This window comes from Nomascus leucogenys, chromosome 4 (genome assembly GCF_006542625.1).
Source record: "Nomascus leucogenys isolate Asia chromosome 4, Asia_NLE_v1, whole genome shotgun sequence".
Classification (NCBI taxonomy): domain Eukaryota; kingdom Metazoa; phylum Chordata; class Mammalia; order Primates; family Hylobatidae; genus Nomascus; species Nomascus leucogenys.
In genome coordinates, this window is record NC_044384.1 from 98,062,304 (window position 1) to 98,076,317 (window position 14,014).

The 14,014-nt window shown below is 42.3% G+C and overlaps 1 protein-coding gene across 9 annotated transcripts in view; it reads right to left on the reverse strand.

Annotated features, from left to right (window-relative positions):
* Window positions 1–14,014, reverse strand: part of CACNA1D (calcium voltage-gated channel subunit alpha1 D) — a 322,420-nt gene that overhangs the window by 126,686 nt on the left and 181,720 nt on the right. For 7 of the 9 annotated variants that reach the window (XM_030811599.1, XM_030811606.1, XM_030811598.1 and 4 more), the window contains exon 8: window positions 12,965–13,068. In XM_030811599.1, coding sequence (XP_030667459.1) covers window positions 12,965–13,068 — 104 coding nt within the window. Of the gene's footprint in view, window positions 1–12,275; window positions 12,380–12,964; window positions 13,069–14,014 lie in introns of all 9 variants that reach the window. The other 2 variants (XM_030811596.1, XM_030811600.1) reach the window with 1 other exon arrangement.

Here is a 14,014-nt window from a genome sequence, read left to right on the forward strand (position 1 = left end):
CTGATATAGCTATGTCCCTCCAAGCATTGCATTAGATGGATCATACAATTTCCCAGTTGGATTTTATCAGTTTCAAAGTATTTTCTAATTTTTTATTATTTTTTGAGTTATAGGTTATTTAATTTCCAAACATTTGGGAAGGTTTATAAACAGCTTGTTATTGGCTTCTGTTTTAAATCTACTGCCATTAGAACAAAGATACTTCATAAAATTTCAATCGTTCGAGATGTAATGAGACTTTAATGGCCAAGATATGGTCTATGTCGGTGAATGTTCCACGTGCTCTGAAAACAATGTGTATTCCACAATCATTGAACACAGTATTTTATAAATATCAATTAGGTCAAGTTGGCTGAAGTTATTAACCAATCTAAATATAATCTAGATATTATCTATACTTGCTGTTTTTAACCTAGCAATTATTGAGAAGGAATGATAAAAATTTTCATCTATGTTTCTAGATTTATCAATTTCTCCACTTAATTTTAACAACTTTTGTTTCATGCACTTTTAAGCTGCATTTAGGTGCCAACACATTTAGGCTCATTGTGTCTTCTCAATGAATTGACCTTTTTATGAGCATAAAATGTCTATCTCTGAAATGTCCCTATTTCTGGAAATGTTCCTTATACTAAAGTCCAACTTGTGTGGATTAGTACAGTTCATCCATTTTTTATTTTTAATCCATGTCTTTATAGCATCTTACATTTTTATTTAGTCTGACAATTTCTATCTTCTAACTAAAAGGTTGTGTACATTTTCATCCAATGCAATTATTGATATGACTGGGTTTATCTACCATCTCGTTGTTGGTACTGTATGTTCTTTGTTCCTTTTTCTTCCTTTTCTGACTTATTTTGGATAATTTAGTACTATTTAATATTCCATTTTATCTCTTCTTTTAGCTTTTTAGTACCCCTCTTAAGTCATTACTCTGGAGATTATCATTTGCATCCTTAAGTTCTCATAGTCTACCATGAATTCATATTATTTCAAAATGTAATAACTTTATCACAGTGAAGCTCCATTTAACTTCCTTCTATCTTCTGTGTATGGTTATCCTATAATTTACTTTGACCTGTTACAGTTCCCATAATACCTTGTTATTACTTTAAATTATCTTTTAGAAAATTTAGAAATGAGAAAAAATCTTTATCTTTGTTTGCCATTTTGATGCTTTTTTTTTTTTTTTTTTTTTTTTTTTTTTTTTTTTGACAGAGTTTCGCTCCTGTTGCCTAGGCTGGAGTGCAGTGGCACGACCTCAGCTCACCATAACCTCCACCTCCCGGGTTCAAGCGATTCTCCTGCCTCAGCCTCCGGAATAGCTGGGACCACAGGCATGCGCCACCACTCTCAGCTAATTTTTTTGTATTTTTAGTAGAGACGGGGTTTCTCCATGTTGGTCAGGCTAGTCTCGAACTTCTAACCTCAGGTGATCCGCCTGCCTCAGCCTCCCAAAGTGCTGGGATTAAAGGTGTAAGCCACCATGCCCAGCCATGCTCCTCATTTTTAAAGTGAATATTTAACGTTTCTATCTGGTATTATTTTCTTCTAGCCTGAAGAACCTCCTTTAACATTTCTTAGAGTGCAAATTTGTTGGTGACCAATTCTTGGATTTTGTTTACCTAAAGTTTTTCTACTTCCTTCTTTTGTGAAGGGTATTTTTGCTTCATACAGAATCGTTTTTCCTTTTACCTCTTTGAAGACGTCACCAATTGCCCTATGACTTGCACTATATCTGCAAACAAGTAAATGTATATTCTTATTATTTTCTCCTAGTATGTAATGTGCCTTTTCTCATTTGCTTGCTTTTAAAATTTTCTGTATATTTACCTTCAGCAACCTAAATTTGATGTGCTTAGCAGTGGTTCCCTTTGTGTTTCTACTGCTTGAGGTTTGTTGGGCCTCTTGGATCTGTTAACTTAGTTTTCAATACTTGCAACATGTCCAGCTTTATTTATCTTAAAATTTTTCTTCCTCAATCTCTTTCTTCTCCTGTGACTCCAATTTCATATACACCAGATTGCTTATTGTTGTTTTAGAGATCACTAAGCCCTCACCGACTTTTTCTGCAATGTCCAATCTACTTTTTTCAGATATTGTACTGTTTCTATTTACCTACTGAGATTTACCTCTTCCTTTATTATGTCCATCTTTTCCTTCAATTCCTTAAATAGGCTCATAGTAGTGACTTCAAAGTCTTTGATTATTAATTGCAACATCTGTCATCTTTTGTGTCTATCGACTTTTCCCTCCTTGATCATGAATATTCTCCTGCTTCTTTTCATGTCTTATAGTTTTGGGTTATGAGGAAAAACATCTTGGGAATATCTGAGTTTTGGTCTCTTCCTTTAACGAGTGTTGATTTTTGTCTTTTTGACAGGTGTTTAATTTATTGGCCATTTCCCTCATCCTTTTGAAGCTTGTTTCTATGCTTTTTAAGTCAGGTCTAGAGTGGGCTTACTCAAGGGCTAAAGTAGCTCCAACCCTAAAGCCTGGCTTTTCTGAAGTCTTGGTACCCAATGTATTCAATTAGGTCCTTCCACTACAGCTGAGCAGAACCATATACCTCCCAGCATGGAGAGATTTCCAACCGCTTACAGCATTCTACTAGCTGTTCTCTGCCTGGCCTCAATAAGTATCACCTGGCACAGAAGCAGCTTAGTATATGGTCAGATTTCAAAGAACCTCCACTCTGATTACTGGAGCCCCTTCTCTGCATACTTCTCACCCGTACTCTGCCCTGAAAATCCCAGCCATCTTAGCAGCCCTGAACACTGTTCTTTGGCCCCTCAGCAAATAGACCATCGTTCTCTGCTGGGCTCTGCCTTTCTGCCATAATTCTGAAACTGTCTCCAGGCAGAAAGCCAGGACAATTGTGGAGTTTATCTCATGTGTTTCCCTTCTCATAGGGATTGCAATCCTGCACATCCTATTTCCATTTTCTGAAAATAGTTGCTTCCTATTTTTTGCCCAGTCTTTTGTAGTTGTTTATGGTGAAGGGTCCAGTCTGGTAGCACTAGTATGTTGTGGCTGGAAGCAGATTATATGAGCCTTAAATTGGTCTCTCTACATCCATTTATGTATCCATCCAATCTATTCATATTACTGCAGCCACAGTGATCTTCATATGCAGATTTTCCCAACATTTTATTAAGAAGAATTTCAAACATCCATAAAAGTAGAAACAATTATACAATGAACACCCATATGCCTACCTCACCTAGATTCCATAATTAACACCTGCTACCTTTTCTTCTCCTTTTTTTTTTTTTATTTTTAAGACAGGGTCTCAACTCTGTTCCCCAGGCTGGAGTGCAGAAGCATGATCATAGCTCACTGCAACCTCAAACTCCTAGGCTCAAGCGATCCTCCTGTCTCAGCCTCCTGAGTAGCTGGGACTATAGGCACACATCACATTGCCCAGCTAACTAAAAAGACTTTTGTTTTTTTTTCCCCAGAGACAAAGTCTCGCTATGTTGCCCAGGCTGGCTTCAAACTCCTGGCCTCAAGCAACCCTTCCACCTCACCCTCCTGAATTGCTCGGATTACAGGTGCAAGCCACAGCACCCAGCTGCTACATTTTCTTTATCGCCTATCTCTGCATCCCCCTATCCATCTATTAATTCATCTTATCTTTTTGAAGCATTTTAAGGTAAGTTGAAGATATGAGAACACAGCATAATTTTTAGAAAATGTAAATTTGAATATCACTCCCTGCTTAAAATTCATCCATGCATTCTCTTACCCTTCAGCTAATAACCAAAACCTGTGACACAGTCTAAAGGTCCTATGTGACCTAGACTCTGCCGGCCAGTCTCTCTCCTTTCATCTGCCTTCATCTCCAGCTCCCCTAGTTCCTGTCACCCTAGCTTCGTTCAGTTCCTCCAGCGTCCTCTGCTCCTTCCTACTGTACCTCCTTTCCGTGGGTTTTCCCTTGATTAGAATATCCTTGCCCCAGCTTCTTGTCCCACCTTGCCTGGATATGGTGACTACTCATTCTCCACTTCCAGGATGTTCCTACCCACTAAACTGACAGCAGTTGTGCCTGTTAAACTCTCTCACAGCACATGAACCTTTCTTTCGAAGCATTTATACGAGTTTGTAATTGTCATTTTGGCCTCTATCATTAGATATAAGCTTCATGAAGAAAGAAACCATTTCATTCCACCACTGTAACTGCAGTGCCTACACGGTGCCTACATCCCACCACCATAAACCCGGTGCCTACACAGTGTCTACATCCCACCACCACAATTCCAATGCTTATATCCCACCACCATAACCCTGGTGCCTACACTCTACCCCTGTAACCCCAGTGCCTACCCAGTGCCTACATCCCACCACCATAACCCCAGTGCCTACTTCCCACCACCATAACCCCGGTGCCTACATTCCCACCACCATAACCCCGGTGCCTACACTCCACCACTGTAACCCCAGTGCCCACCCGGTGCCTACACTCCACCACAACCCCAGTGCCTACCTGGTTCCTACATCCCACCACCGTAACCCTGGTGCCTACATCCCATCACTGTAATCCTGGTGCCTACCCGGTGCCTACATTCCACCACTGTAACCCCAGTGCCTAGCAGGGCACTTGGCATACATCTACCACTGTGTAGGAACTGAAAAAAATTCATTAAATGAATAAGTCATTCTTAGGAATTAAGAGAGAGGGAGAAAAAAGGATCCAGCAGGATTTTCTGCTCCTTATTCGTCTGTTACATCAAATTCAACTGCCTCCAGGCCAAGCACAGTTGCCCTATTTCCAGAGAGCTATGGAACAATGTCATCCAGAAAGCCCTCCAAAGACAAAACTCCATGGTTCTCCAATGCTCTTCTAGCGGCCGATCTAAATTCTCATAAGACTGTGGATCTTTATGTTCATTTGAGTCTCAAAAATACAGCTCTGAATATCAACGCTGCTTTGTTTTTTCCAGAGAAAATCTCTTTAATAAATGGTATCAGTAAGGGCTTAAAACCAACACCTCATTCCATGCCTCTCATCTCACACACCAGGGCAGTAACAATGGCTCTCCTTTGCTCTGTGGCACTGTGAATGCTGTCTTATATGGGCGGAGGATACTTAGGGCTAGGGCTTGGGTGCATACATCTGTTGAAATATTAAAATGAAATCCAGAAAAGGAGCTGTTGAACTTTAACAAGGAAGAGTTCCCTACACTATAGATCTACTGGCCTTTGTATACCAAGCTGCCCTGCAATACCAATATTTGATCTCTGTAAAAGCAATTTTACCGTCCTGTAAAAGAATATTACACAAAAGAGAAAAAAAGCATAATGTTGACAGTAGCATCTTAGAGACAATCATCAATTTGTTTCTCACAAGCCAAATTATTAAACTCCTAAATATCCTTTTCATTGTAAAAGTAATGGCAATTGTTAATGCCTCCAACTGAATAGGGAACACAGGAAAATTATGGCTTTAATTTCAACTATTAAGGTAGCAACAGCTTTATAAAGAGCCGGGTCTGTGCATGAAAGCACTGTAATGAATTCTCTTCCCCTAGGATTTGGGATCAACAGATTCAACAGCCTCCCCTGCAACACTAATACCCTCAACAACCTCCCTCTTCTAACCTGCACATCAACAACCCAGAGCACAGGTGGAGGGGGAACTGCGGACGGAGAAGTCAACTCAGCACACAGCTCTCCATCTGCAAAACGAGGGTCCAGGAGGGCACATGTGGCCAGAGGTGTCTCCTAGGTCCTCAGAGGTCTTTCTGTACATTATAAAAAAAAAAAAAAAAAAAAAACTTGGTCAGGAACAGATGATAGCCACAGCTGACAAGTGAGAGCTCTACTGAATCTGTTGCTAGTGCCTGGCTGCTGTCCACTGCTGTTGCCAGGGAAACAGACGTCAGCTTGATGGAAACAAGGATCAGCGAAAACTTTCACTTACCTCGTTTCCACTGATCCCGACAGCCATTTCTATGGAAACAGTAGCTGCAAGCCAGCGGCAGAGAGGTTACCACTCACTTGTTAATGTCAGGTGTGGCTACCAGCCTGTGCACTTCAGGTACCATGGTACCAACAGCACCAGGATCCAGCTGTCATCTACCCCCGACAGCTGTTAACTCTGCAACAAGAAAGTTCAGTGTTCAAAAGTATATATAAATGTTTAGCTAGGTTCGTTATTAGAAAAAGGAAATTTAGCACTCTCATTTAAAGCCAAATCGGAGCTTAGTTTCTTGTTCTACCAAAGCCAAGCCACGTGAGGGTACTGAAGGACCCTGAATCTTTCCGGCACCCTAACCTCAGCATTCAACTCCATTCACAATATTACTTCATGGTTCAGAAAAAGGGACATCCAACTGGGAACAAATCTTTCATGTATTAGCCTCTTCAAACCAAAGACAAATCTGGCTAAATGTGGGGAAGTACTTTGCTACAAGTAATCATTAACGGCGTCTTTAGCATTCTGTCAGCTTAATCATCACTACAACACATAGGAAGTTATTTTTTAATCATAAGAACTATCTACAAAGAGTCCTCCTCTGTCCCTTTTAGACTGGACTTCTGTGTGCCTTAGTAGCCGCTGGCCAAAAATTCTCTGTTGGCCAAGATATGGAATTAACTCACTATTGCAGTACAGTTTTATTCTGAATATGGTGACAAATCATACCGATATCCTGGCTACCCCAGGACCCCAATAACAACCTTTTCAATTTTGTAAGCAATTACACTACTCTTTTACAAAGCAGACATATCAGAGGTATATACATTGGAGGAAACTCAATTGTCCATTTTCTGTCAGTAGATGCTGGTAAAGTGTGGAATGAAAGAAAAATCTTTTTTTTCTTTTTTTTTTTTTTTTTTTGAGTGGAGTTTTGCTCTTGTCACCCAGGCTAGAATGCAATGGTGCAGTCTCGGCTCACTGCAACCTCCGCCTCCCTGGTTCAAGTGATTCTCCTGCCTCAGCCTCCCAAGTAGCTGGGATTACAGGCATGTGCCACCATGCCTGGCTAATTTTTGTATTTTTAGTAGAGACAGAGTTTCACCACCTTAGTCAGGCTGCTCTCAAACTCCTGATCTCAGGTGGTCCAGCTGCCTCGGCCTCCCAAAGTGCTGGGACTATAGGCGTGAGCCACTGTGCCTGGCCAAATGAGAGAAAAATCTAATCTCAGTCATGAAAAATAAGAATGCCTATTCCCAGAGGATGTCTCCACTTAGAAAATATTCACAAGTGATACAACTACTATCTATTGGTGTGTTTTGCCTCTTGAGTCACCATTCAAGTAGAAGAAATCAGAGACTGTCTGGCTATTACTAGTATGAATTTAAATGGACCAAACCTGATTCCACTATGTACAATTCTGGTATAGTCAGTCCACAGTATACCGGCACCGGTACCACCTTCCCTCTTCACACTCTCCATCCCAAGAATCTTTGCTTTAGGAAACCAAAGCTTCCTAAAAGTAGCCATGCCTGAGTCTTTGTCTAGGCCCCTGGTATCCAATTAGCCAGAATGGGATATAGGAGGCGAGATGAAAAAAGATAAACTAGTTTGAAAATCACCTTCAGTTTTCCATAATGCTTCGCTTCATCCATGTTCCCTTAAACTTCTAAAGATAAATAGGCCTATAGTAATACAAAATTGGATTTATTTAAAATGATACCTGTGATCTGGTAGGATCTGGAACTTACTAGAACACCAAGAATACAAATTAATTTGTATGATTTTGAATTTACAGACCTGGGCTGGGTTTACATTCAATTTGATGTCATAAGAGTGGGTTTAATAACATTTATTGCCTAACAACATACAAGATCTACTTAACAAAGTATTTCAAATATTTTTCATAAGATGTTGCCAAAACCAAAGGTTTGAATTCATAAGTGAATTATAAATGATTTTAATCTATTCTTTAAAGCAAGCCCAGGAGGGGGTTTATGTAGTAATATCCTTTAGTCAGCAGTGGCTTATGTCATTATATATATAAAATAAAACATTTAAAAAATATAACTTGGGCTTTTCACTAACACAGACCTATCCAGGCCAGCTATTATTAATTAGTTTGAAAGGACTGAATTGATTCTTTTCTTGCATCAAATCCAGGAAGAGATGCACCCTTCCTGAACTATCATAATTTCAATGGGCCAAGCCCTCTACATTCTTCAGCTCACTGAGTCCTCACTGAACTTCAGGAAGCTGGTACTGTGATGAGCTCCATCTCACAGATGAGGAAAGTAAGGCTTAAAGAGGTAAGTAACTTGCCCCAAATCTCACAACTGGAAAAGGTGGAACAAACATTCAAGACTTGGTTGTCTGATTCTAAAGCTGGTATGCTTAACCACTATATAATAGAAATGCCATTCCCCTCAATTTGTGCAAAAAACCATTGTCAAATACATAACTTTAATAACAATGATTTAGACCTGCATAATACTTTGCAGCTGACACAGTGCTTCCACGTTCTCCAGAGCCACCTCTTGGGTGACACTGAGTACAACGTTGATGTGTGTGTAAAGCGTGGCCACCTGCTGGGAAATCCAGAAAATGCTACACTCCAGAATTTCCAAAGAGTACCCCGCACCGTTCCCACCTAACCCAGTGAGGGGAGTGGGGGATATCCATGGATTTAAGATAAGGATATGTTAAATTAGAAAAACCCTTTATGTATTTTTAGAAGCACTTCTACAGTCATTAGCTGACTGAAAACCACCCTGTGTGGGAGACAGCAAGACAGGATATCGCTGATATCCTGAAGGACAAAGAGACTGAGGCTCAGGGTAACTCAGTGAAGTCCCAGAGTGCACGCGGGACTCCGGCAGGACAGAACCCAAGTCTTCCAGACCCCTTCCTGGGGGTTGGAGCCACATCCTGGGAGCCTAGGGCGTTCCCCATCTTGCAAGCTCAGACACCACCACCATAGGGATGGCTGGTAGCAGGTGGGCCCTGAAATGGAGAAGGAGGCAGAGCCAACCAGCCTACCGCCCATGACCCCCATGCTCCCCCTGGGAATCTAGCATGATTCTAAAGATGAAAACCTCAAAAGGGAGTTCAATTAACAATTTGAAAAGTGAAAAATTGCCAAGCTTCTAGAAGGCCACGTGTAATATGTCTGAACTGCAGACTTAAAGAAGACATTCTTTCCAATTCTTGGTCATAATGGGAGCATATCCTCAATGACAACTTAAGGTTAAATTGCAACATTAATCATAGACATTCTCAGCCCCTCCCACAGAGCACTGTGATCAGAGATGGAAGTATTCATCTATATTCATGCATGGCTGCATAGGGTTTACAGTTCATAAACTTCATACTTACCTTGAGGGGAAAAAAGACTCTGTTATAAAACTAAAGATTTTCCCAAAGCATCAGTGTTACAACACTTTACAAATAAACACCAAATCCAATGTGCAGATTAAAGTCTGTTCAAGAATACAATAGGATGGCATGGCCACACACATGAAGGAGCCAAGGAGCAGAAACAGATACAGGTATTTCCAAATGGCTGACAGACTTGAAGACACACAGCACCATCTAACATTTCCTCATGAGAAGGCAATCACATGGTCTCGACCAGCCTTTCTAAAATGAGGGCGTTTTAATTCAGTGCTTAGGGGATTACATTTGTGTTGGTCTGACAGTCCCTCAGGGTCTATGCAACACAAATCGTCTTCCTCTCAACATTTATATCCTTCTGGTTTTGTAGTACCTCTAGTGTCCCCTTAAAAAATTATGAAGACTCTTGAGGCTAAAATTTAAAAAAAAAAAATCATTTGCTTAAACAACAACAAAAATATCAATGGGAAAGTAAAAGGGAAGTAGCAGGCAGAGAGGGAAGGCGGTGGTTGTGGGGGTGGGGGGGTGGAGGGGCGGAAATGGAGGCATGCCAGTCCATTGTCAGTCTCCGGGGGAGATGCCTCCTCATCTCTCTAGGGCAGCTCACACAGCCTCTGGGTCTGCACCTCTACTGAATATGTGCCCTTCTGCACTGCTTCAAAATGGGCTACCCCATGAGATAATGAATGCCTAAGCATAAGACCGCCGTCTGTGTCTGAGACATCTTGGCACCCCTGGCCTCTGGACCAGAGCCGGGCACTCTACAGGATCTCAGGAAATAACTGGCCAAATCAGGAACAAAGCTGAGAGGCTGTGCTTTGCAGACATGGTTCTGTCTTTACCCAAACCAGCCCTACCAGAGGCCTTCTGGGGGAGTAGAGAGGAGGTTATGTGCAGTTCCTAGGGGTCTGAGCACAGCCCGCACTGACAGTTAAAAATCGCTGGGAAGTCTTGGGTTTTCTTTTATAATTTCATGTGTCATTTCCAGTCTCCTCTATCAGGGATCTAAGTTTTGTTTTGATGAAAAAATATGTTTTAAAAAAATTATTTCCCCCCAAAATATATTTCAGTAAACTGGTTGTTCCATGAAGGGGTGTACCTTTTTTATCCTCCAGCTTTGGGTACCTCCCACGGAGTTGCAGGTTTAACCCCCCTTTGTGATAGTGGGAAGCCCCCCCCGCCCATCTTTTTCTCTTTTCTTTTTTTAAGCACCTCACGATCTGGCTCCTGCCTCTGCTTCATCATGTCTGCTGGGGCAACGGCTCCTGCCTGGGAAAGCTAAAAGATAAGGCATGTCACCGGCACTGTTAAAATTCGTGGTTTCCATGGCCTCCGTCAGTTTAGCTGGGTTTAGGAGACATGAGGCGCCAAGGAATTCACAACAGGATTGCTGTTAACCTTGTATAGGAAGCTCCTGTGGCAAAATCAAACGCAATGTTATTTCTCCAGGAATAGATACCACCCTCACATGTCCAACCCTAGCCTAAGGCCACTGAGGTTTACTAGGAGAAAGACACTTCTCACTTTGAGGTGGAAGGGCCAGAGGCTTGAGGAGCCACTCAGGCAGGGGAGGGTTATGTGGCCCCATCCCAGGCTCAGCCCCCACCCCTCTCTCTGTGGGGCACTGGCCCCTGGGCCATCTCTACATAGGGACTTCCTGTGACAGTATGCGACCCTGGTGTGGAACTGACTACATTCAATCCAGGGCAGGTTTAGGGGAAGATGCAGAAAGGAAGCCGAGATGGATAAATGCACTCTGCTTTCTGCTCTGGAAAAGGCAGTGTTTCCAAAAATGCGATTAAAGCCTTTTCACTAACTCAGCATACATGAAGACATCACTTCCCCGAGATACAGCCTCGGAAAGAGCAAGATAAAGTGAGTGAGGAGGAGATAAACTCGCCTGGAATCAAATCCATCAACACTACTTCCTCAGGGTGCCTGGGTGCAGCGCAGTGACAGAGGCTCCTCTGGGACACGTAGGCCCCTCTTGGGCCTCCTGGTATCCTGCCTGCCCCCCACAACCCGGCAATGGCTGTATGAAGGAGCTGATTGTGAGAGAGCCAGACAGCCCCCAGCTCCCTTCTCTGTAGCACCCCACCTTCTGGGGGTGTCTGAGAGGTGGTGTGGATGCAGGGCTGCCCACAAGCGTTCTGGGATGGCATCTCCAGCTACGGGCAAGGCAGAGCCTGCAACATAAGGAGTTCCCTTTCCAGGCCAGCATCTGCTGCACCCTCTTTATGGAGAGTCAATCCATAGAGAGGAAGTGATAAACAAGTAAACTTCAAAAATCATGACTGAATGACGCGCTCTCTGTAAGGCCATGGGAATGTGTGCACAAAAGTCGATCATCACTCTGCATTAAGAGAAGGATTCTATAAGTTTCGGTTAAAACTGAATCACAGGGACAGTTCTCACAATGACAGCACTAGAACACCAAGCTAATAAAGAATCCCAATCTGAGGAAGATTTTGAAACTGTCCAGTATTTATGTGCTTGAGGCTTATTTCTCCTTCACAGTAAAATCTAAAACTCCCCTGGAAGTATTTATAATGCACTGTGGTGACCTAAAGGGGCCAGGCTATGTACTAATAGACACAAAACGACAAGGGGTTATGTACTAATAGACACAAAACGACAAGGGACAAAAGCCTCTTTCCTGGGGAAGACCAAGGCTGGAATTCCTTTAACTCACTTGTAATCCACCTCTACACATTCACATACTAACACAACTGGCTTCGGGGGAACGTTTTCATTAAATTAACAGTGTTTGGCAAGCATCGGAAACACGGAATCTCACAGACAGATACGGGCAGAAAGAATCACAGTTCAATCCAAAAGCAACACACTGAGAGGACATCAGAGTCCAAACACATGCAGAGAAGCTGTCAGGGAGCAGCTAGGAGACACGCAGAGTTGCCTCACACGTGGCAGCAGGAGAAGGTGCAACACGGATCCAACTGCTTACCCACTAAGGACACCAAGAACCAGGTTAAGGACGAAAAATGAGCCAAGGATGATCAGACTAACAAAATACACCCATGGCCATTCCCATCCTATCGCATCATTTACCTGTAAAATGTAAGGAGATCAGTTATCAGTTATCCATTTACTAAAGAGCAGAGCCCCAGTTGCAGCTGCCAGACCTCTCAGTGCTTTGCTGAAGGTTAGTGCTCCTAGGACAGGGACTGGGCCTAGGTCCTTCCTTTTTTTTTTTTTTTTCTGCAAATAAGGACAAGCTCAGCGGCTGAAATCTACAAATGGGGCCTACCAAAAGCCCACCCAATCCAGCTTATTTTGCTAACGTTTTATGACAATTAATCTGCATTATATTTGGATCCAGACAAATAAAGCAATTATAAATGTATCTCACTTTAGAACAGACAAAAAAGGGCAAGCAATGGAAATTGTTTAAATCTCAAGCAAAAATGCTGATTAATTTCTGGTCAATAATTGCTCTATAGTTCTCCTTCATGAAGCCTGGTGAGGTTCCAGGAAACAGCTTGATTTGGGAAGCCTCAGCAGAAAAGAAAGCATCTCAGAGGACACATAAAATGTCTGGCAACCCCTCTTGGCGGCCCTCATCCAGCAAAGCCTGTGTGGTCTTGGCAACTGTCCTCAGGACTCTGCTTTCAAGATGAAAGAGGTGTAGCTTACCCGCTCAATACACCAAGTACAAGATTTAGTACGAAAAATGACCCAAAGATGACGAGACTGACAAAATACACCCAGGGCAATTCAAATCCCATAGCATCATTCATCTGCAAGAAATAAGATGGTCTCATAGGAGTGGGTTAATAAGAGAATTTAATAAGGAGAGAGGGTCACATTAGAGACAGCATTCTATACATTTAATTAAACATTTACTTAGATTTAAATCAGAAACAACAGTCGCCAAATCAGAGACAACAGCAGCCAACACACATTCATCACATATTCTCCATACACACACACACACACACACACACACACACACACACACACACACACACACACACACACACAGAGTCATCAAGGCTTTCAGGCAGAATAATAGCAGATTTTGGCCCCAGGAAGGAAAATCAGTTGGGATATGGCTTTTTCTTATAGGAAACTGTCTTCATAAGTGATTTTCAGAAGGTCTTAGTAGAGGACAAAACTAGTGCTTAGCTAGAACCTATTTTCTATGCTGCCCAAGATTTTAGACTTTGTGCTTAAAGTTTGTGATGGTGGAAAAGTCTTAATTATAGAGACAAACTTGTACCATTTGACTCTATAAACTCTTTTTAAAAACTCCTAAAATAATCTTCTACTGGAAACCAACCTACCCAAGGAAACCAAACCCACCTTAGACCTGGATTATCTGCAACCTGTGAGTGCAAACAAAATGAATGCAGCAAAATGAATGTGAAAAAGAAATTTTTTCAAGGTCAACTAGCTGACACATAGTCACAGGCTCTTTGGGGAATGGGTTTTTTCTTAGCTGCACCCACAGAAAGGAGAAGCAGCCCTTATTCTCCACACTTAGCTTTGATCTAGATGACCCCCTGGGAGACTGGCTCCAGCTGTGAGCTGACTGGGTTTAGAGGTCAAAGGGTGTGGCCTGAGGAACCCCATTCCCCTATTCCCGGACAAGCTCATGCTGCACATTCAGACACAGTCTCCCTGGCAGACCTGGCCAAAGGAAGCTAGAGCAAACAGGTGCTTTAAGGATCACAGCTGGATGGA